We start from the raw sequence: 24,604 nt of genomic DNA on the forward strand, positions 1-24,604 counted from the left end.
TCAGAAATTATTTTTTCACATTTTGTTACGTTACACCCTTACTCTAAAATGGATAATATGCATTTTTCTCCCTCCTCAGTCTACCCACAATACCCCATAGTGACAAAGAGAAATCAAATTTGTAGAAATTTGTGCAAATTAATGTTAAAAAATCATAATTGCATAAGTATTCAGGCCCTTTACTTAGTACTTTGTTGAAGTACCTTTTGCAGTGATTACAGCCTCAGCTCTTCTTGCATATAATCTTGGCACACCTGAATTTGGGAATTTTCTCCCATTCTTCTCTGCATATCTTCTCAAGTTGTCAGGTTGGATGGGGAGCATCGATACACAACTATTTTCAGGTCTCTCCAGAGACTGTTCAACCAGGTTCAAGTCCGGGCTCTGGCTGGGCCACTCAGGGACATTCACAGACTTGTGGTGAAGCCACTCCTGCATTGTCTTGGCTGTGTGCTTAAGGTCGTTGACCTGTTGGAAGGTGAATCGTTGCCCAGTCTGAGGTTCAGAACGCTCTGGATCAAGTTTTCATCAAGGATCTCTCTACTTTGCATCGTTCATCTTTCCCTCGAGCCTGACTAGTCTCCTAGTTCCTGCAGCTGAAAAACATCCCCATGGCATGATGCTGCCACCACCAGGCTTCACCATAAGGTATTTGCTAAGCAATGAGCAGTGCCCGGTTTCCTCTAGGCATGACACTTGGCATTCAGATCAAAGAGTTCAATCTTGCTTTCATCAGACCAGAGAATCTTGTTTCTCATACTCAAGAGTCTTTTAAATGCTTTTTAGCAAACTCCAAGCGGGTTGTCATGTGCCTTTTACTTAGTGGCAGCTTCCGTCTGGCCACTCTACCGTAAAGGGCTGACTGGTGGAGTGCTGCAGAGATGGTTGTCCTTCTGGAAGGTTCTCCCATTGCCACAGCAGAACTCTGGCGCTCTGTCAGAGTGACCATCGGGTTCTTGGTCACCTCCCTGACCAAGGCCCTTCTCCCCCAGTTGCTCAGTTTGCATGGGCAGCCAGCTCTAGGAACAGTCCTAGTGATTGTAAACTTCTTCCATTTAAAAATTATGAAGGCCACTGTGTTCTTTGGAACCTTCAATGCTGCAACAATTGTTTTGTACCCTTCCCCAGATCTGTGCCTCAACACAATTCCTTTGACTTCATGGCTTTGATTTTGCTCTAGAATCTATAAAGATCTTGGTCTTAAAGTTCAATGAAATATATAGAGACAATTTTTGTAGGACCGTCAATATTAAACAATGTATATTTTATGTATCATATACTGTATAACTTAAGGTCCACTTTTATGTAAATTTTTTAAAATACATTTTTGGATGCATGTAAAAAAATATTCCTCATCGTTCATAACTCCATGCAAATTTCACTTATGGGGTATTGTGTGTAGACTGAGGAGGGAAAAATTAATATTATCTATTTTTTAATAACACTATAACAAACTGTGGAAAAAGTGAAGGGGTCTGAATATTTTCTGAACATGGTTTGGAAAATGGTGCAACATTGTGATTGGTTGCTTGAGTAGACTGAACATGCCATTAAAGTCATCAACAATGCAATTTATTTACTATTATTATTACTTAATTTATTCAACCTTATTCTCATCCCTTTAGGATGAGTATTTCAATTCCTCTTATTTTTGGATGAGCTTAGTATCTGAGATGTTTAAATAATCTCCCTTGATCTTATATGACTTTGATTAGACCAGAGTGTTACATTTTTCCTGTTAAATGTTTGAATTTCTAACTTGTTCACTGTACCGCTACATGGCGAAATTGAAGTTAAATGTAAACCGGTATGATTTGTATCTCTACAAGAATGTCGGTATAGAAAAAACAAAAATAAATAAATATTAATAATTTTACTGGTTTCCATAGCAATTATAACTTGTCATGGAGGCTTAGACTTCTTATCACCTCATATAAACCTATCCAGATTCTGAGGGCTCTCTTGCTAGGGAGCAACCTAATTGAGTGCTGCAGTGCTAAAACGCTGCTCATCTTGTTACCCTCACTGTCTTAAGAACATAAGAAATTGCCATGCTGGGTCAGACCAAGGGTCCATCAAGCCAAGCATCCTGTTTCCAACAAAGGCCAGACCAGGCCACAAGAACCTGGCAATTACCCAAACACTAAGAAGATCCCATGCTACTGATGCAATTAATAGCAGTGGTTATTCCCTAAGTAAACTTGATTAATAGCCGTTAATGGACTTCTCCTCCAAGAACTTATCCAAACCTTTTTTGAACCCAGCTACACTAACTGCACTAACCACATCCTCTGGCAACAAATTCCAGAGCTTTATTATGCGTTGCGTGAAAAAGAATTTTCTCCGATTAGTCTTAAATGTGCTACTTGCTAACTTCATGGAATGCCCCCTAGTCCTTCTATTATGCGAAAGTGTAAATAACCGAGTCACATTTACTCATTCAAGACCTCTCTTGATCTTAAAGACCTCTATCATATGCCCCCTCAGCCATCTCTTCTCCAAGCTGAACAGCCCTAACCTCTTCAGCCTTTCCTCATAGGGGAGCTGTTCCATCCCCTTTATCATTTTGGTTGCCCTTCTCTGTACCTTCTCCATCGCAATTATATCTTTTTTGAGTTGCGGCGACCAGAATTGTACACAGTATTCAAGGTGCAGTCCCACTATGGAGCAATATAGAGGCATTATGACATTTTGGTTTCCCCCCTGTTCTATTGTAAACCGGTACGATAAGACCTTGTCTTGAGTATCGGTATAGTAAAAGAATTTAAATAAATAAATAAATAAATTTTCCCTTCTATTACCCATTCCCTTCCTAATAATTCCTAATTAAATAAAAGATGGCCAATGTTGAAATACTAGCAGAGAAGGAATAGAAAATGTACCTTAAATGTTATTCTATCTGCAGTTGGCTGCTTGATAAGCACAAAGGGGAATGTACTATACTCCTCACCTAGATCATTTTTACCTTATCAAGGAATCTCTCAGATGGTTTCCATTTATTATTGGACAGCAAGAAGAATTAGTGGACACACAAACCTGAATATAGCTGGAGGCAAAAAGTGGCCAGAGAAAGCATTTTCTGCTAATACAGTTCAGTATTTGAGCTACTCTTTATGAGATGTGACCTACAGCATCTATTATAAAGGCACTACATAAATATCTATGGCGATAACAGCATAGAAGTGTGCAACATGAAAGCTTCAGTAATAGTAAGCCAGCTGACTTAGTTCATAAGTTTCAAAATGCTTCTTGAATTTCAACAGGCCTTTATGTAATTATTTTTAGCTTTTCCAGCTAATCAATTGGAAACTGTATCCCGTCACCCACAAGCTGTACTTTGTGAATGCTGTAATCAACAATCTCCAGCAGATTCAAAATAATAGCCAGGGAGCCCAGGGCCGCATCCCGTGCTTACAGCAAGATTCTGCTATTACCAGAAACTAATTTGTTTCCTTGAGGATAGAGACAAACACTGAATACTTCTAAAACTAACATTTATATTTATGCAAAATTCAATCAAGAGAAATGTTTGAGAGAACATTCTGTACTACAAATATTTAAGCCTGTGGATTTTGGTGTTCTGGTGATAGAAAACTCACAACTTTTATCCTACTACTTTTCTGCAATACTGAACTCAAGTCTGTGGGCTTCATATGGTAACATCCCAAATGAATAAGGGTCAGCCAGGGCACACATTTCACAGCAGTGACTGAATTCATAGTTACATTGATCAGGGACACTCCTGCTTCATGATAAGACAGCTGGATTCATTTTTTTTCTCAATCATACATTTTTTCCCATTTGGCTTAACCTTTGGATCGTTTTCATGTCCATATAACTAAAAGAAATGCTGAACGATGACACCCAGCAGGAAGCACACAAATTAAATGGTCTGGTCAGACTAGCGTTCAGGGATGAGTTTTCCCACTGGTTTCTTATTGATGCTTGGGGAGTAAAGTTAATGTCTTCCACCCTAGTGCTGCACACTTCCATTGCACTAGATTTTACAAAGCTACAGTACAGCAGATCAATGCATCCAAACACCTTAATACACTTCCTTGAGTTGGTTCCTTTCTTGTGGTAGTGTAACGTTATTAATATTCTAAAAGTTATAACGAGACTGTAAAACAACTATGGATTACATAGGCAGAAACATATGCATATCATGTACACAGGCCTTTTATTCAAATTAAGCTAAAAAAAGTTGGCTAGGCTGATATGCATCCTGAAAAGAGAAAATAAAACTTTTCAATTACATTTTCTCAATACATTTGGAGCTCACTTCAGGGCACTGGAGACTTTACTAACCTAACACAGTACATAATGACAAAGACTAAAATGGCCTATCCAGTCTGGCCTGCAGCAAATGGTCCACTTTGGGTAGATGCGCATACAAATTCTCACATGGACCCCAACAACCATTGCCCGTGTGTGTTTTAAGATTGTAACTGCTGTTCCATGCAGTTCCCCCATGCCTTCTAGGAAGCACAATCAGTCCAGTGTTTCATTATTCTCTCGCTACTAGGGATCCTGTGTGTTATTCCATACTTTCTTGAATTTCATTGTTTTCATCTCCATCTTCTCTGAAGAAGGCATTCCAGGCATATATCACCGTTTTAGCATTAATGGTAATAGATTATACTTAAAAAACCTCATTTAATACCAGTCTTTTACAAACTTTAATATTATTAATATCATGACATTCTTTTACTAATTTTACATTATGAATGCATTTTAACCATGATTTATATTTTATTAGTTTAATTTAATTTGTTTTATTATGCTGAATTTATTCTATCTTATGATATTAATTTTGCTCTTATTTTATAAGATTCTATTAGATTTGTTTTATATGAATTTACATTGTAATTTTTTGTTGCATCTTATACTTGTAAACCATTGTGATGGCTTGTCTGAACGATGGAATATTAAAAATGTATTAAATAAATATAAATGATCCCCAATAAGGTCTGCAGAGCCAGAGTGCACAAACTGAGTGGGAATAAATATGCTCTTGGCAAATCCTTTTGAGGTTACAGAGTACTAAGACTGCAGCACTACACATCCTAAGCAATGTAGCCAACTTTCTAACTGGAACAGTGCAAGAGCAGGCAACTCCAGTTCTAGACAGCCACAAACAGGTCTGTTTTCAACATAAGCAAGACATGCAAATTAACCAGACTCTTAAAATAGATATAAGAACATATAATCATGAATATTTACTGTAGATATTCAGAAAACCACACCTGTTCATGGCTCTGGAAGACCAGAAATGCCTATCCCTGAACTAGGTTACAACATCTCTTTCCAGCACAATCAGCCTATACAGTAAACTGCGCGGGACCCTCTCCTGGGCGCAAGATTCAGTATTTAAATTAGGGCCCGCGCTAATAAGGAGGCGCTAGGGACAGTAGCGTGTCCCTAGCGCCTCCTTATTGGCGGAAGCGGCGGCTGTCAGCGGGTCTGACAGCCGACGTTTAATTTTACCGGCATCGGTTGTCAAACCCGCTGACAGCCATGGATTCGGAACACGGACACTGGCAAAATTGAGCGTCCGTTTTCCAACCCGCGGGCAGATTTTTTTTTTTTTAAGAAGATTTTTATTTTTTTTTTATTTTTGGGACCTCTGACTTAATATCGCTATGATATTAAGTTGGAGGGTGTACAAAAAAGCAGTTTTTTCTGCTTTTCTGTACATTTGCCTGGTGCCATCTGAAATGTGCAGCTTGGCCACACATTTTGCTTTCTGTATTGTGGCTGAATACCTAATAGGCTAATCAACATGCATTTGCATGTGATGAGTGCTATTAGTTTCGGGAGGGGGGGGGGGGGGTTGGCTGCGCGTTTTCCACGTGCTATTACCCCTTACTGTATAAGGGGTAATAATAATGCGTCAAAACTGCGCGTCCAAATGGGGGCTAACGGTGCGCTCGGCTGAGCCGCACCATTCTGTATTGGCCTGAGCGTGCACATGTGAAACTCACAGCCCCACTTTCAAGAATCCTGTGTGAATGTTGCAGGGCTCACAACTCTGTCTTCGCCTTTCTACTGGTGCTAAAAATTCCAATCCAGGAAGCCAAACCATGCTGTCACACAGGCCTCTCCCACAGGTGGATGCAGACACAACATGAAAGTCTCAGCAAACACCCTCTGTTAATGACACTAATTATATCCTAACCCCTCCCTCTGCAACTTCCCCCCTCCAAAAAAAGAACACTCAAAATCAGAGAGTAAAAATAGAAGAAAATGAAAACCCCCTCAACTCTTAATTCTTTTGTACTGCAGGTGGCTAAATGTCTCCTCCAGAAAGAAAAGATTTCTTTGCCTCTTCCAGCATTCAAACCAAAAAAAAAAAAAGATTTCAGCTGTGCGAATGTACACACAACTCACAGGGAGAGACTTCTAACCTTTTAAAAATAAACCAGAGCGCTTGCCGGGATAATTAACCAAGCTGGCAGAACGAGGAAAGCATAGTGAAATATATATTTTTTTTTATTGTTGCACTCATGCTTACACATCATCTTATTTTTTAAATATATTATCACATAAAGCTGTTCTGAAAATCTTTTCTTTTTATGACAATACAGGAGAAATTCATTATAAAGGGGTACAGACAAAACATAACAGTAAAATGAGAGGACCCTAATTTTTCAAATCTTTCAATAAATTATTTGTAACCAATATGGGCCAGGGAGATAATTAAAGAAACCCATACTGGTGGCAGATCAAGCACCTAGTTGTCATCAGGGTTTTGCGTGAGCCCAGTAACAGCACAAGGGGAAGTAATCCAGAAATCCTCCAGATGTGGTACTTAACTCCTAAAATGGCTTGAAAAACAAAAAATCCAGGACAGGCAATCAGTTCATGTGTGTGGTCTTCAACCGACACTTCTTTGCTATGTTAAGAGAAAGTACAAGATACATTTTGCAATATTTATATAAGCCATGGATAAGGAGATTACAAACACTCCAAGAGTTCCTGGCAACTGTGTGGCATTTCCTAAAATAACCATCCTCTGACATCGAGCATCCAGGGTAGCAGAAATCTCAACAGCTGGATTCCAGTGGTGACCATGTGAACTAAATGTGGTCACTACTGTCCAGAAGTAGGTAGCCAATTGATCAAACCTCAGATTTCTGACTGGGTTACCAGCAGTCATCATCAGCTATGGCACTTAAGTTCCAAGGAGGATTTCTGCTACGAGCTGGCATTCTGTTACTGAAATGATACGCCATTTATGGATCGGTCTGAAGAAACAAGCAACCATCTTAACGTTAGCGAGGACATGGACGACTTACTAGCTTGGAAGCTTTCTGTCCATTTATTTCATGAAATGGATACCACATTTACAGAAAAGAAATACAGTGCTCACCTAACAGAATTCTATCAGTTTCTACCCCATGCACAGCTTGTCCTTTTCCCTCCCTTCAAAGCTGGCAGAAACATTAGCAAAAAAAAACAAACAACCAACCCTGTTGATTACTGTTCACTCAAATGTCTGTGGAGGTTCACCATAAGGTGAAACCTAAGAGGGTGGGGCCTCTCAACAGTGCAAGGAGCAATTATAGATGGCATTTATGACTCAAGAACAGGTTTGGGAACAGCTTCTGTGCCCAGGAATGCCTTTGGACAGTGCTTTATTTAATACTGATACCAACACTGCACTATGATATTCATCCTATCAACAAATGTGACCAATGCCTTGCTGCCATTTAAGGTCTGTATAATGCTAATACACAATGGAAATTGTTTTTTATTTCAAGTCAACAACTCAAAGCTACTTCACTTCATATTTTTTCCCCTGAAGCATGCAATCTACAGCTTTAGAAGCACAAAGCTGGCCACAAGCAGACATCCATTAATACTGCCACCAGCAATCGGCCAGCAGGTAGCAAGCTGACATTAAAAGGTCACATGCTGAAGCTCCCATCCTGCTGTGTTCCACAGTCCTAAAATAATGAATTCTGTGCTGGATTCTCTCAATCTCCCTCTTCCCAGGAAGAAATCAAAATCATACAGGTGCGTCAAGCACAAACAAATGAGACACAAAAGAAAAGGAGGAAAGAAAAATACAGAACGAGAGAAAAGCCGCAGACAGATGTTAAAAGCTGAATAAGAATGTCACATTCTTGCCCTGGGACTGAATTTCCCAGACCCATCTTACAAAGTGTGGAGCTCTTCATCTTCATAGTCTGCAAACATTAGCACTCCAGCCCCATTGTAGCCAAGAGCCTCTCCAGGGCTTCCAGCTTCTGGTTAGCCTCTTCAATGGCACTGTAAGTCTGCACATTGCTGGTGATGTGGAAACGGATGTCATCGATGAGTGGGATGGAATCCGTCTCCTCTCGTGCCTCCACTGCCTCCGCATCTTCCTTCACCACAGCTGCAAACTCTTCCAGCTCCACTATCTGCAAAGAGCAACCATGCAATCCAAGTACAATTTATTGTGTATATATAAGGAGAAATTATTACTTACCTGATAATTTCCTTTCCTCTAATGAAGGCAGGCCAATCCTCATTAAATGGGTTGTACACCTCTACCAGCAGATGGAGACGGACTAAAAGGTGATGGCACAGACATATAGCCCTGCCCGACATCAGTCTGCCAGTATTCTCTGAAATAGCCAAACAGTGGACAAACTGATTGTAATTGAACATGACTATTAACACTCAACCACTCATGCTTTCAACCAACAAGGAACACTGAGCTCACACAAAAGAATTAACCTTCACTAAACTGAAGGACTGGTTAAGACACTTACTAGTCCTCCAACAAGTAGCAAGAATAACACTCTGCAACTTCCTCACCTAAAGAGCGAACCAAAAGGCAAAAATCAGCAGCCAAGGGCGGGTCAGGGATTGGCCTGTCTTCATTAGAGGAAAGGAAATTATCAGATAGGTAGTAATTTATCCTTCCTCTGCATTCAAGCAGGTCAATCCCCAAAAGTGGGATGTATCCAAAACTACTTCCAAACACGGTGGGAGGCTATCCGTGGTCCAGATAACACCACACGTGCAAAGGCTGCATCCTCCTGAGCCCGAACGTCTCAGTGGTAATGTTTGAAAAAGGTGTGTAAAGAAGACCACGAAGCCGTTCGGCAGACTTCGACAGGAGACAATAATTGAATCTGTCCATGATAGCACCTGCGCCCTTATGGAATGCGTTCTGATCTGTTTCAGCAAAGGAATCCCAGTATCCACATAGGCTGCCGTAATTACTTCCTTAACCCAACTGGCTATAGTTGCCTGCATCGCCAATTCACCGTTTGACTCCACCATGGAGCACAAACAGTCGATCAGACTGCCTGACAGATTTAGTAACCTCCAAGTATTGCATCAGATGCTGCTTGACATCCAAGGCACACAAGAGATGGTATTCACTCTCATCTCTATTCCTGTCCAGTGCGGGCAGAGAAATAGTTTGATTCAAATGAAACTCCGAAACCACTTTCGGTAAAAAGGAAGGCACAGTATGAAGCTGTACCGCCCCTGGAGTCACAAGCAGAAATGGCTCATGGCAAGAAAGAGACTACAGCTCAGAAACTAGACTTGCTGAACAGACTGCCACTAGAAAAACTGTCTTCAAGATAAGTAGCTTCAAGGCGAGGCTTCGTAGCGGTCGAAAAAAGTAAGACCCGCCAAGAAATCCAAGGCCAGATTAAGATCCTCAAAGGTACCGGTAGCCACAAGGGAGGACAAAGATGCTTAACTCCCTTCAAGAACCGAGACATATCTGCATGGGAAGACAAAGGCCCACCACTGACTTGCCCCCTTAACAAATGAGGGCTGTCAAGGTGTTAAGACCCAAGTCTTTAAGTAAGTCTTTAAGTCTTTAAGTGAAGATAAAAAAGCTTTCCCGGACACCGATTAATTCTATTCAGCCAGATTCTACCACTTCCACATGTAAAAATGTTATTACTAATGTAAATACCTATACCTAATGTTATTCTCTCCCTTTTCTTCTCTCCTCCCAGTTCTTTTACCTTGTTATTTGTAACTGCTTCCTTCTACACAAATAGGTTATTGAATTGTTCACTGTACACCCCTGTTATATGTAAACCGGCATGATGTGTTTGCAACATGAATGCCGGTATATAAAAATTTTAAATAAATAAATAAATAAACCTTTCCTACAAAAATTCAAAAATTAATGGAATTTCTATCTTGAGAGGCTGAGAATCTTGCTCCTCACACCAGGCCTTGAAAACTCTCCAAACTCTATCATAAGCCAGAGCCGTAGAAAATTTCCTATCCCGGAGCAAAGTGGAAATCCCTGCAGCAGAATAACCACGCTTCAATAGGAGCCCTCTCAAGGGCCAAACCGTAAGATAAAATTGACCTGCAACATAGAATGGGTCCCTGCCACAGCAGATCCTTCCAGGGTGGGAGCCTGAGAGGACTGCCCACAAGTAGCCTCTGCAGATTGGCATACCACGGCCTCCAGGGCCAATCTGGAGCCCCCAGAAACACAATTTCACCCTGGCTATCTTTTTTTTTTTTTATAATATGTTTATTGGTTTCAAATGAGATAAAAAATATAAAAAGAAGAGACAAAACCACCAGATCTCAGTAGTATGAAGTGGATGATGGCTTACTATCTTTTTAATGACCCTGCCTATCGGTGGCCATGGTGGGAAAGCATATAGCACCCCGCCCCACGGCCATGTCTGAACGAGAGCATCAATACCCAGAGCTTTCGGATCTGTTCTGCGACTGAAGAACCGTGGAACCTTCTCATTGACTGAGATCACCAGCAAATCCAGAGATGGGCGATTCCAGCGCACCACTATGAGTTGAAAGGCTTCATCCATAAACTCCCATTTTCCTGGGTCCAAGCTTTTTCTGCTGAGAAAATCGGCATTTAACATTGTCCTTCCCAGCAATGTGGGAGATGGATATGTGTAAAAGATGTTGCTCTGCACATTCCATTACTGTATCTATCTCCTCTGACAATTGTTGGCTCTGGGGTTCTGCCCCGGTGATTGATGTAAGCCACAGTCATTTCATTGTCCGACATTATCCTGATCGCCCAAGCCTCTAGAAGCTCAGCAAACCTTAAGCATACCAGCCGAACTGCAAGTGCTTCCAATCAACTGATGCTCCAGTAACCTTGCTCCAGCAACTCCTGACAGTGAGCCCCCCAACCCTGAAGGCTCACATCTGTGATGAGCACTAACCATTCTGGCATCTTTAAGAAACTCCCTTCCTGAGATGATCCGTTTGCAACCACCAATGTAAGTGGACATTCACCTCTAATGGCAAGAGAAGCCTTACCATGTAGTCCTGAGATTGCAGCTTCCACCAGGAAAGAGGCCGCATATGCTTCTCGCCCAAGGGAAAACCTCCAAGGTGGCTGCCATCAAACCCAGCACTTGAAGATAAGACTACACTGTCAGGGATTGAACTTGAGCAATCAACTTCTGAATGCAACTCTCCGGCAGAAACACTCTGCCCTACTTCGTAACAAAACGAACGCCAAGATACTCCGGCATGTGAAACAGCTGTAAGCTGCTCTTGGCCAAGTTCACCACCCAGCCTAATTTTTGCAATAATGAGATCACTTTGTGTGAAGCAGAGTGACTCTCTTCCATGCTTTTGACCCGAATCAACCAGTCATCCAGATACAGGTGAATCAGGATTTCGTCCTTGCCCAAGGACGCTACTACCACCACCATGATCTTGTAGAAGGTCCTGGATGCAGTGGCCAGCCCGAAGAGCAGGGCCTGAAATTGATAATGACTCCTCAGAACAGCAAACCCCAGGAACCATTGATGTTCCCGGCCAATGGGAATATGCAGATATGTTCCCGTCAGATCCAGAGACATGAGAAATTTCCCTGGCTGCACTGCCGTTACTACGGAGCACATAATTTCCATTCAGAAATGAGTCACCTGCAAATGCCAATTGACTCCTTTGAGATCCAGGATGGGCCAAAAAGACCCCCTCCTTTTTGGGTGTGGCAAAATAAATGGAATAGCAGCCCATATTTTCTTGCAATTCGGGAACAGGACTTACAGCCTCTAAGTCCAACAGCCTCCTGAAGATAGTCTCCACTGCCACTCTCTTCTGTAGGGAATTGCAGGGAGAGACCATAAAGGCATGGAGGAATGCGAAAAAAAACTCTAGAGCATAGCATTCTCGTATCATTTCCAGGACCCATTGGTCTGATGTGACCTGGACCCACTTCTGATAAAAGTGAGCTAGACGCCCAACTATCTCCTACACCAGTAGGTGAGTCTGCACACCTTCACTGTGAAGATAGAGGTGCTCCGCTCCTGGAGCCTGCATTCTTCCAAGGCTTTCTGGGCTGAAAGGACAGAGACCTACTGAAAGGTCAAGACCTCTGTGTAGTAGTTCCCCTATAGGGACGAAAACGCCTGTAGTCTCTAGCATGGCCTCTTGCCTCAAAAGGACGCGAATTCTCTAACAAATGAGGGACCTGGGTTTCCCCCCCCCCCCCATCTATTTGCCATTTTCTCCAACTCACTGCCAAATAAAAGAGAACCCTTAAAGGCTAAACTCATGAGACTGGACTTAAGAAATTGTGTCTGCCGACGATTCTGCAGCCACAGCTGACACCTAGCCGCTATCATAGAAGCCACCCCTCTGGCAGCAGTGCGCACAAGGCCGTAACCCTTATCAGCAGAGGTGGTGCTCCCGGTTCCATTACCGCTCTGCTATTCGACCCTCCCTAGTCCGAATCACCAAGAAGCAACAAGAGGTAATTTGCAAATTCATCACCATGGCCTCAAAGGCCTACTTAAGGATACCTTCAATTCTCCTATCCTGAGCATCCTTTAGAGCTGCCCCTCCTTCCACTGGAATGGTGGTCTGCTTTGTCACAGAACACACCAGTGCATCTACCTTCGGGAAATGCAACTGTTCCCTTGCTACCAGATCCAAAGGGTATAGACCCACCAAAGCACATCCCCCTTTAAAGTTTGCTTCTGGAGTGCTCCATTCAAGGTCAATCAACTCTAGAATTGCATCCAGGAAGGGAAAGAAACATGATGCTTTGCATAGGATAACCAAAATAGGATCATTCTTTTACACAAGCCACACCAAGCATCTCAGAATCTGAGATAAGAGACTTTGCAACTCATCTCTATGAAATAAATGGAGCAAATCTATATGTAGCTCTAAATCTGGGGCAGTTTCCCCCTTTTCCAGAGGGGAGAAACCAAATCATCAGAGTCATCCTTATCCACATCCTCCTGAACATCCACAGGGATCACTGCACTGCAGTGCATGCATGTGGTGACAACTGGGAACCCTGCGTACATGAACCTAATTTCAAAGGTATTGCAGTTTCTGCAGGGTGACCCTGCAGAAAAGTCCATAATCCCTGGAAAAATGCCACCCAAGAAAAAAGGAGGATGGGTCCATTCCAGGCCCCATAGGCCCCAAATCTGACACCCTCTGACCAAACTTCCCTAAAAACATTTCTGACACAGTTAACTGAAGAAAGGGACACCCTTGTTGCATCACCCTCAGCTCCAATCCCCACTGTCCCAGGAGATGGACCAGCATCAGCAAAATCAATCAGAGGCAAATCACCTCGCGCATCCAGGCAGCGCCGACACAAACTTGCAGAATTCCCTGGCTGTATTGCCCATATACGGCAAGCAGCACAGATCACTAAGCACTTAGACTTCTTTGTCACTGGCGCCATACTGCCTCGACTTCCCTGTGCGGCGAAATAAGATGCGCACTCAAGTACATGCTCAGTATGAGCTTAAGGACCGCCTACTACACGGCTCAACAAACTCAAGCCCGAGTAGGGCCCAGCCCAAAGGCTGCTCAACCCGCTGAAGCTGCGCCACCTCCGCAACTCGCCAGCAACGTGAGAATGAGAAGGGAAAGACACCAACCACTTACGCCGAGGGCAGAAGATCCAGTAAGGAAGGAATAAGGGAAAAGAAACCTTCCTTCTCTCTCTCTCTTTTTCTCCTTACCTCTTTTTTTTTTTTTTTTTTTACCTGAGCTCAGCCCTCCCTGACTGAGAACATGACTGGGTCTCTGGCTACAGGGGGAGAGGGTGAAAGCCTTTACCACCAAGCCTCCCTCATCCTTCAACCGCTTTTTTTTTTTAAGTCTCCACCAGAAAGGCTGCTGGACTAAAGGCGCTCAACTGAGGGAGGAATGCACTGGGATCACCTCAGGAGTTCAAGTGGTGATATCAAACTTCTCCTTTCTTCTTAAATTTTCCTTTTTTTTAATTTTTACTACAAGCCATCCCCAGTAGGGAAATGCATGTCTACAATCTGCTGGAGAAGAGAATACTGGTGGGGCAGGGCTATATGTCCATGACGTCAGCTTTTACTCAGTCTCCATCTGCTGGTAGAAGTGCACAACCCACTTGTGGGAGATTGGCCTGCCTGAATGCAGAGGAATATAACATTGTACCTAATGCAATGCCTCCTCCTGAAACACATTATAAACTGGATACCCTGTTAGAAGTGGTACTCATTGACCAAGTGGATAAAATGAATCGAGCAACCTCACCAGTGTATAACCTTATTAATAAAGACCCTCTGGAAAAGCCAGCCTATATGAGGGCATGGGAAAGAGACCTGGGCAGAACCCTTTCCGAGGAGAAATGGGACTCTATATTTCTTAACACTAAAAGAGGCTCTGCTTACACCCAATTATCTGAAAACTGCTACAAGGTCTTATTACGGTGGTATTATACACCAGAAAGAATGCATAAGGTCTACCCTGAACAAGACAGTAGGTGCTGGAAGGGGTGCGGAATGAAGGGAACTTTTTATCATTTATGGTGGAAATGTCCTCGAGTATCACAGTTCTGGGAGGCAACCACAATACTAATTCGAGACATTTTAAGCGTAGATGTGCCCCTCTCCCCTGAGTGCACTCTTAAATCTGCCCCTAGATCTGTCACCAGACCAGGGATGGCTCACTACTACTATACTAAATAGCAGCAAGATGCGAGCTGGCCATGTTCTGGAAATCAGATACCCTACCCAGCATAGCATCCATGACATTGAGGCTGGAGAGGCTTAGGTCCCTTCACTGGATGATTGCATTAAAAAGCCATGACTACTCGAGATATTTGAAGATATGGAACCCTCAGAGTATGGTTAGATAGAAGTAGGCCCATGGAGGGCAAGGGGGGATTGATACCTAAGCCCGTGCCGGATGGCCACCCTCCCACTGGTACACCAATGAGCCACCCTCCAGAAGCAGACCAACCTACAGGACTGTATACGAGCCTGATTTCTCACCAATGCTGGTTTACTTAATAGTAATGATGATTTAGCCCACCTTTTGGGGGGGGGGGGGAATTAGGATGGTTAAACTAAAATTGTTGAAGATAAACTGGCACAATGTTAATCTGAGTAAATATGGATGTATTAGAACAATGCTGTATGTTTGTTTTCACAATAAAACCATAAATTAAAAAAAAAAAAAGAAGTGGTACTCATTGGTCCTCAGTCACTGAGGATTTTCTCCCATTCTGTGTCTATGGAGAAAAGACCTTGATGAATCAGGGCCCATTGTATCTGCCTCAGAAGGGCTGAGTCAGTCATGCAGTGATTTGAGCCTTTCTGCAGACGGTGTAGGCAGAGCTGCCTCTTAGCAGCACTCTGCTCCCCCTGTGGGGAATCTTCAGTCACCAGCTCCTTTGCAGTTTGTACAGCGCACGACACTTTGTCCACAGCAAGCAAACCACTGGATGCGAACTGTCTGAATGCATGACAGAAATCCCAAGTTCACATCTCACTGTCATTTCTGTACGTTGTTTAGAGAGAAAGTAAACAGCCAGCAGTTTAAAGTTTTATCAGACTCTCATATTCTTTTCCTTTTATCACTGGCTGTTTAAGATTCTGCGTGCAAAAGAAATTCCTTTCCGTAATTCACCTCCTGCCCTGCCTGGTAGATTTGGTTATATTGCTGTCCAGTATCTAGCCCCTTCCAGTCACGGGTGGGCAAGCACATACTCATCTATCAAATGGAAGCGTTTCCTCAAATTTATTTAGCAAATGCACTAAGCCTACATTTTCACAGACACGAGAAATGCCCTCCTGGCTGAGGCTTTTACCTTCTCAATGATTTTTGCCATGAACTCTGTACACTGGTCCTCCAGCCGGGTCAGCTGAAAAAGTTTTGCCACTTTCCAGATGCTGACGACATTGTCTTCATCCAGCGTCTGAGCCAGGGTCTTCCCACAGAGCCGCTTCAGCCCAGGCAGTAGGTACATGTCAGCCAGACACAGGACATCATAGACATTCTCTGGGGAGAGCTGAAAACGGAGGGGTATGCTCAGACACCGTTTGTTGTGGCTCAGTCACAATGCAATCATTTGGGAAGATGATTATTTCCACCCTCTTATTTTAAAGAAATTTTGGAAATTTAAAACAAAAACAAACCTGAAGCCTAGCCTAGCCTAGTGGTCAGAGCAGTGGGCTACAAACCAGGAGACCAGGGTTCAAGGCTCCTTGTGACCTTGGGCAAGTCACTTTACCCTCCATTGCCTCAGGTAGAAACAGATTGTAAGCCCTCTGGGGATAGGCAAATACCTACAGTACCTGAATGTAATCTGCTTTGAAATGCCAACATGGGAAGTCTTGCCTCACAAATCTGCTAATTTTTTTTTTGATGGGGTTAATAAACATATAGATAAAGATGAACCAGTAGATGTAGTGTATTTGGATTTTCAGGAGGTGTTTGACAAAGTCCCTCTTAAGAGGATTCTATGAAAACTAAAAAGTCATTGGATAGATTGTGATGTCCTTTCGTGGACTGCAAACTGGTTAACAGACAGGAAACAGAGTAGGATTTAAATGGTCAGTTTTCTCAGTGGAAATGGGTAAACAGTGGAGTGCCTCAGGGATCTGTACTTGGACTGGTGCTTTTCAATATATGACGAGTGAGGGGATCATAAGAACATAAGAAAATGCCATACTGGGTCAGACCAAGGGTCCATCAAGCCCAGCATCCTGTTTCCAACAGTGGCCAATCCAGGCCATAAGAACCTGGCAAGTACCCAAAAACTAAGTCTATTCCAAGTAACCATTGCTAATGGCAGTGGCTATTCTCTAAGTGAACTTAATAGCAGGTAATGGACTTCTCCTCCAAGAACTTATCCAATCCTTTTTTAAACACAGCTATACTAACTGCACTAACCACATTCTCCGGCAACAAATTCCAGAGTTTAATTGTGCGTTGAGTAAAAAAGAACTTTCTCCGATTAGTTTTAAATGTGCCCCATGCTAACTTCATGGAGTGCCCCCTAGTCTTTCTACTATCCGAAAGAGTAAATAACCGATTCACATCTACCCGTTCTAGACCTCTCATGATTTTAAACACCTCTATCATATCCCCCCTCAGTCGTCTCTTCTCCAAGCTGAAAAGTCCTAACCTCTTTAGTCTTTCCTCATAGGGGAGTTGTTCCATTCCCCTTATCATTTTGGTAGCCCTTCTCTGTACCTTCTCCATCGCAATTATATCTTTTTTGAGAAGCGGCGACCAGAATTGTACACAGTATTCAAGGTGCGGTTTTACCATGGAGCGATACAGAGGCATTATGACATTTTCCGTTTTATTCACCATTCCTTTTCTAATAATTCCCAACATTCTGTTTGCTTTTTTGACTGCCGCAGCACACTGAACCGACGATTTCAATGTGTTATCCACTATGACACCTAGATCTCTTTCTTGGGTTGTAGCACCTAATATGGAACCCAACATTGTGTAATTATAGCATGGGTTATTTTTCCCTATATGCATCACCTTGCACTTATCCACATTAAATTTCATCTGCCATTTAGATGCCCAGTTTTCCAGTCTCACAAGGTCTTCCTGCAATTTATCACAATCTGCTTGTGATTTAACTACTCTGAACAATTTTGTGTCATCTGCAAATTTGATTATCTCACTCGTCGTATTTCTTTCCAGATCATTTATAAATATATTGAACAATACAGATCCCTGAGGCACTCCACTGTCCACTCCCTTCCACTGAGAAAATTGCCCATTTAATCCTACTCTCTGTTTCCTGTCTTTTAGCCAGTTTGCAATCCACGAAAGGACATCGCCACCTATCCCATGACTTTTAACTTTTCCTAGAAGCCTCTCATGAGGAACTTTGTCAAACGCCTTCTGAAAATCCAAGTATACTATATCTACCGGTTCACCTTTATCCACATGTTTATTAACTCCTTCAAAAAAGTGAAGCAGATTTGTGAGGCAAGACTTGCCCTGGGTAAAGCCATGCTGACTTGTTCCATTAAACCATGTCTTTCTATATGTTCTGTGATTTTGATGTTTAGAACACTTTCCACTATTTTTCCTGGCACTGAAGTCAGGCTAACCGGTCTGTAGTTTCCCGGATCGCCCCTGGAGCCCTTTTTAAATATTTAAAAAATATTTAAAAATCTGAAGATGACACAAAATTATTCAGAGTAGTTAAATCACAGGCAGATTGTGATACATTGCAAGAGGACCTTGCAAAACTGGAAGATTGGGCGTCCAAATGGCAGAAGAAATTTAATATGGACAAGTGCAAGATGATGCATATAGGGAAAAATAACCCATGCTGTAGTTACACAATGTTAGGTTCCACATTAGGAGTAACCACTCAGGAAAAAGATCCATGTGCCATAACAGATAATACATTGAAATTGTCAGCTGAGTGTGCTGCAGCAGTCAAAAAAGCAAACAATGTTAGGAAGAATTAGGAAGCGAATGGTGAATAAAATGGAGAATGTCATAATGCCTCTTTATTATTCCATAGGGAGACCTTGGGTACTGAGTGCAATTCTGGTTACAGCATCTCAAAAAAGATATAGTTGCACTGGAGAAAGTACAGAGAAGGGCAACCAAAATGATGGGATGGGAAGCTCGCCTATGAGGAAAGGCTTAAGAGGTTAGGACTGTTCACCTTGGAGAACAGACGGCTGACAGGGGATATGATAGAGGTCTTTAAAATCATGAGGTCTTGAACGGGCAGAAGTGAATTGGTTATTTACTCTTTTGGATAATAGAAGGACTAGGGAGCACTCCATGAAGTCAGCAAGCAGCACATTTAAAACAAATTGAAGAAAATTATTTTCACTCAACACACGATTAAGCTCTGGAATTCACTGGCAGAGGATGTGGTTAGCGCAGTTAGTGTAGCAGGGTTTAAAAAAGATTTTGATAAGTAAACTGCTATTAAAGAATAGCCACTTTTATTACTGGCATTAGTAGCTTGGGATCTATTTAATGTTTGGGTACTTGCCAGGTACTTGTAACCTGGATTGGTCTCTGTTGGAAACAGGATGCTGGGCTTTATGGATCCTCAGTCTGACCCAGCATGGTAACTTATGTTTTTATGAGCTTTGGGGGTACAGCATAGTTTACACACTGGGCAATGCTTTTTTCCTTACATTCTTAGATGGAAACTAGCTGAGGAGCCACTGTTCTGCAAGGTAGTGTTAACAGTACTATGGACAGCAATAGTGATGCTCACCTTAGCCACTGGCACTAATGGCTTGAACCCAAGAAGACTGCTCCTGGCTCTGCTGCTGACACTTTGCGTGAGCTTGGGGGATGCCACTTTATCTCCCTGTGCCTACATTTCCCTAACTGCAAGTGAATAATATTAACAAACCTAGTGTCATTTTTAATCACAGTACCAAGTGCTTCCTTACAGACTGAGGACAGCTGGGAGGCAATCTGAATCTGTACCCCCATTCAGATTCTGGCTTTTAAACAGTCAACTGGATTTTTTGCAGGTTGTGATACATTTGATCAAACCAACCTAAGATACAGTTCCACCAAATCTGAAGGCAGATAAGGACTGAAAGGCTCATGTAGCCTGCTCAGTTTCTGTGTGTGACCTTATCCATGAGATTTCGGTTACTGCGCAGATCCCGCCTTCAGAGGTGCATATATTTTGTCTCTGATGCTGCTATCATATTTTGAATACTTATGCTGGTCTAATAAAAGGCATCACAGCCCTAAACAGTAGTGTTTTTAACAGCATCAGGTTTCCAAGAAAGCTGGGGTGACCTGCATGAGGTGACCAGATGGATTTAAGCATCCATCTGTTGGATGGATGCTTAAATCCTGAGCTCCAACCCTAATCTGCTATCATCTGCAAATACAGCTATCAGATCTTACCCTCGGAGTGTGGAGTGTGTGCAGGAGAGCACTGCTGAATTGTGAATCATGGCCGAAAAGAAAAAAAAACACCTTTCAATCTCAAATTGTTTTCTTTTGCGGGAAGAGAAGCCACAATGTCCAAAGGCCTCAGCACTGGAGAGGACTCAAGACGGTGACACGTAGGCAGCGAGATTCGTGGCAGCATACAGAGTGAACGGGGGAGGGGAAGCATATCCGGCCGTTTGGACTTTCAAAAATGGTTACAGAGATTCAACAGGATGTGCACTGCATAAAAACAGAAATAGGGGCGATGGTGGCATAGCTGCCAGGGGATGAGTTGGGCTGGCGGCTGGAAGATGTGGAATCGTGGCTTGAGGAGCAGGCCTCAGATATGGCCACCTGGCAAGACACCCTTGACAATGTTGGCTGTGCCGCAATTTCGGAGTTCCCAAGTGGAAAATCCTCATTAAACAGAAAGGTGAACTTATACCAGCACATCCTATCTCCACCTTCACCAAATATCCAACATTAGTTGGGTAAAGGGGGAAGCCTCAGTTGTCCTCCCAACACACCTCTTCGTGGGCCAAACTTGCATTTCCAACAGTATAGTCCCTCTAATCTCCTGCTCTAACCCAACCCATAATTTGCACTCAGATTTGCTACACCTCTATCACTGCTGGGAAGTATTATAGTATAATAAAAGTTTGGTACCCCCAATCCTCTCTGTGTCTTGAGTTGATATAAAACCCCTTTCACAACCCATGATGATCTCCAGCGCCAAATAAAGTGGAGAAGCTTTTTCTCCCTATGTTTAGCGTTTTTTTGGATTTTCCAAGCTTTGAGGACAGTGCTTTGGCCACATTTATGAGTTCTATGAATTACTGTAATGTGGTGTTACTGGGAATTCCAAAGGAAACTATTAAGAGGTTACAGGTTTTGCAAAATAGTGCTGCAAGACTATTGTTTGGCAAGAACCGTTCTGAGGGCGCCGTTATTGATAGCATTATATTGGCTACCTGTGTATTAGTGAATTCAATTTAAATTGCTTACTATACTCTTTAAATGTATGCGTTGAATATATACAGAATAAGTTGAAATGGTATGTACCAGGGTGGTCATTAAGATCTTTGCAAGGTTATCAGCTAGAAGTGCCTAATGTAATAAAGAGCCAGCATGTGGCTAGAAGGATGTTTTCTGTGATGGCTCCAGATCTCTGGAATAAATTGCTCATTTCCATATGAGCAGAGATTTAATCAACTTAAGAAACTTAAGGTAGTTAAACATAACATCCAACCGATAATGCCTGGCGAAAGTATGCAAGGATTTCCACATGGCTGCCCTGCAGATCTCTTCTGGAGAAATCTGCTGACATTCAGCCCAGGACACGGCCTGTGAATGAGTCGAATGCGCCCGAACCCCCAAAGGAAGGGACTTCCCTGTCAACAAATACGCAGAATTTATGGCCTCCTTCAGCCACCTAGCTATGGTAGTCTTTGAAGCCACATTACCCTTCCTGGGACCATTCCAGAGAACAAACAGGTGATCAGAAACTCAGAATCCGTTGGTAACCTCAAGGTATTGCAACAATGCCCTACGAACATCCAGCTTTTTCAATTCCTTATAAAAAGGGTCCGACCTATCCAGGTCCAAAAAAGCCAGTAATTCTACCGACTGATTTAAATGGAAAGACGATACCACCTTAGGCAGAAAGGAGGGCACCGTGCGCAGAGACACCCTTGAATCCAAGATCCGTAGAAAGGGTTCTTTACAGGATAGAGCCTGAAGTTACGATAGCCTGTGCACTGACGCAATAGCCACCAAAAATACCACCTTCAAGGTAAGATCCTTCAATGTCGCCCCACATAAAACCTTCAGAACCAAATTCAGATTCCAGGAGGGACAGGGCTGTCTTACCGGCGGACGCAAATGCTTTGCCCCTTGCAAAAAACGAGAGACATCAGGATGATTTGCCAAGGATACCCCTTGAATGGTACTGCGTAAGGAACCTAGCGCTGCCACCTGCACACGCAAATAACTACATGATAATCCCTTCGACAAACCTTCCAAACGCGCACGTATGAAATGGAAGTAGAACCCTAACGAGATTGCAAGAGGGTAGTGACCACAGCCTTGGAATATCCCCGGGATCTCAGCCGCTTCCTCTCAAAAGCCGTGCCGCTAGACAAAAGTGCTCGACCTGGTCGAAATAGACGGGTCCCTGATGAAGAAGATTCAGCACATCTGGAAACCGTAAGGGATGCGCTACGGCTAGGTTCATTAGATCCGCAAACCAAGGAGGATGCGGCCACTCGGGAGCTATGAGAACTACCTCCGACGGATGCAGCTCTATTCGAAGAAGGATCCTGCCGATGAGAGGCCAAGGCAGAAACACATAAAGTACCACATCTGTTGGCCATGGAAGGACCAGTGCGTCCACGCCCTCGGCCCCCGTGTCCCTGTGACAAGCAAAGAACCGAGAAGCCTTCGCATTCTTGAACGTTGCCATGAGATCCATAGCAGGCGTGCCCCACTGGGCACAAACCATCCAAAAGGCTTCGTCCGCTAGCTCCCATTCGCTGGGATCTAGGTGATTGCGACTGAGGAAGTCCGCCTGGACATTTTCCACTGCGGCAATGTGCGAAGCCGCTATGCACGGTGAATGTCACTCCGCCCAAGAAATCAATAGATGAGCTTCCAAGGCAACTGGTTGACTCTTGGTTCCCCCCCTGACGGTTGATATACACTACCGTGGTCGCATTGTCCGACATCACTCTGACCGATTTTCCCCGGTGAAGCGGAAGGAACGCCTGCAGAGCCAATCTCACCACTCTGGTCTCTAGACAATTGATGGACCTTCGAGCCTAGGAGTCTGGACTGATCCAGGTACGTACAGGGAATAGCCTTTAAGGGATTGTGAAATCTGCAGAATATGATGACTATTAATGTTTAATTTGGGTTTGTTTATTTATTATTTATTTTAAATATTATTTATTAACTTATTGTAAACTGCCTTGGTAGCTTTGGGTGATTTGTGCACTCTATAAAATTTTAAATAAATACATACATTTGATCAGGGACTGAAATCAGCAAAGTTTAAAACACATAACAGAACCTCTGTAATATATTCATTTTGATGATATGCACCCTTCCCCATCCAGGGCAAATGCAATCACTCCCATCTCCCCAAATCCTTATCAAAACTCATTAGTAAAGGAACATAGTTCATCCAGAACAGGTGATCGAAATTTGCACCAATGTGTACCCCTAAATATTTCAGGGCCCCCTTAGCCCATCTGAAAGAGAACTGGGCTCGCATGCTAGTTACTAAATCCTCCGCTACTGATCTATTCAGGACTTCTGTCTTATCTTCATTAACCTTGAAGCCCGATACCGCTCCATATCCTCTCATTTCCCCTAGTAGGATTCTCAAAGAAATATCTGGCTCTGCTAGTGTGAACATCAGATCATCAACTGACAGGGACAATTTATAAACCTGGCTCCCAATAGTGATACCTCAGATCTGTAAATTTTGTCTGGTTTTCTCTGTTAAGAGCTCTAATGACAGAGCAAAAAGAAGTGTGTTTCCCGACCGAACTCAAAGGCCTAGGAGTAAAGGAAAATTGGTTCTTACCTGCTAATTTTCATTCCTGTAGTACCACAGATCAGTCCAGACACCGGTGTTTTGCCTCCCTTCCAGCAGATGGAGACAGAGAAAGTTGTACAGACACCGCCTCTTAACCCGGTGTGCTGCATGCAGCTCCTCAGTATTAATCAGTACCCAAGCAGAAAATATTTAACAAACTTCTAACAAACCACCTTATAATCTTCTCCAGAACGAGCAAAGAGGAATAATTCAAAATAAGCAAATAAGGAACCTTCTCGAAACAACTAATGAGAAAGCTGTGCCAATCTTCAGAATCCTTCAAAATTATTTAAGTAGCCAGATCGAGCAGACTCTCCAAATGCTTCCTCCTCTACCGGGCGGGACTCTGGAGTACAGGGACGAAAATTAGCAGGTAAGAACCAATTTTCCTTTCCCTGTACGTACCCAAATCAGTCCAGACTTTTGGAATGTACCAAAGCTTCCCTAACTGGGATGGGACTGCGAGAGTCCTGCTCGAAGTATACTTTCATCAAAAATGCAGTTGCCAGAGGCCTGGACATTCAATCGGTAATGTCTGGCAAAGATATGCAAAGACTTTCAAGTAGCCACCCTGCACATCTTTTGCAGCAACACTAGCTGACATTCTGACCAGGAAGCCGCCTGGGAACAGGTAGAAATAGCCTTTAACCCCTCCGGGATAGGACAACAACAACAGATGTAAGTGGATCCAATAGCCTCCTTCAACCAATGTGCAATCGTGGCTTTTGATGCCATCTGACCCTTTTTCACACCACTCCATACCACAAAAAGGTGATCAGACAATCTGAAACTGTTAGTGACCTCCAGATATCACAACAAAGCTCTTCTGACATCCAGATATCTCAAATCTTT

The 24,604-nt window shown here is 43.0% G+C and overlaps 1 protein-coding gene across 1 annotated transcript in view; it reads right to left on the reverse strand.

The window, feature by feature from the left end:
* Positions 1-6,469: 6,469 nt before the first annotated feature.
* Positions 6,470-24,604, reverse strand: part of ABTB1 (ankyrin repeat and BTB domain containing 1) — a 72,465-nt gene continuing 54,330 nt past the window's right edge. The window contains exons 11-12 of the mRNA XM_029601315.1: positions 16,064-16,264; positions 6,470-8,408 (exon numbers count right to left, since the gene is read on the reverse strand). Of these exons, the coding sequence (XP_029457175.1) occupies positions 8,202-8,408; positions 16,064-16,264 (408 nt within the window). The 3' untranslated portion in view covers positions 6,470-8,201. The remainder of the gene's footprint in view (positions 8,409-16,063; positions 16,265-24,604) is intronic.

This window comes from Rhinatrema bivittatum, chromosome 4 (assembly GCF_901001135.1).
Source record: "Rhinatrema bivittatum chromosome 4, aRhiBiv1.1, whole genome shotgun sequence".
Taxonomy (NCBI): domain Eukaryota; kingdom Metazoa; phylum Chordata; class Amphibia; order Gymnophiona; family Rhinatrematidae; genus Rhinatrema; species Rhinatrema bivittatum.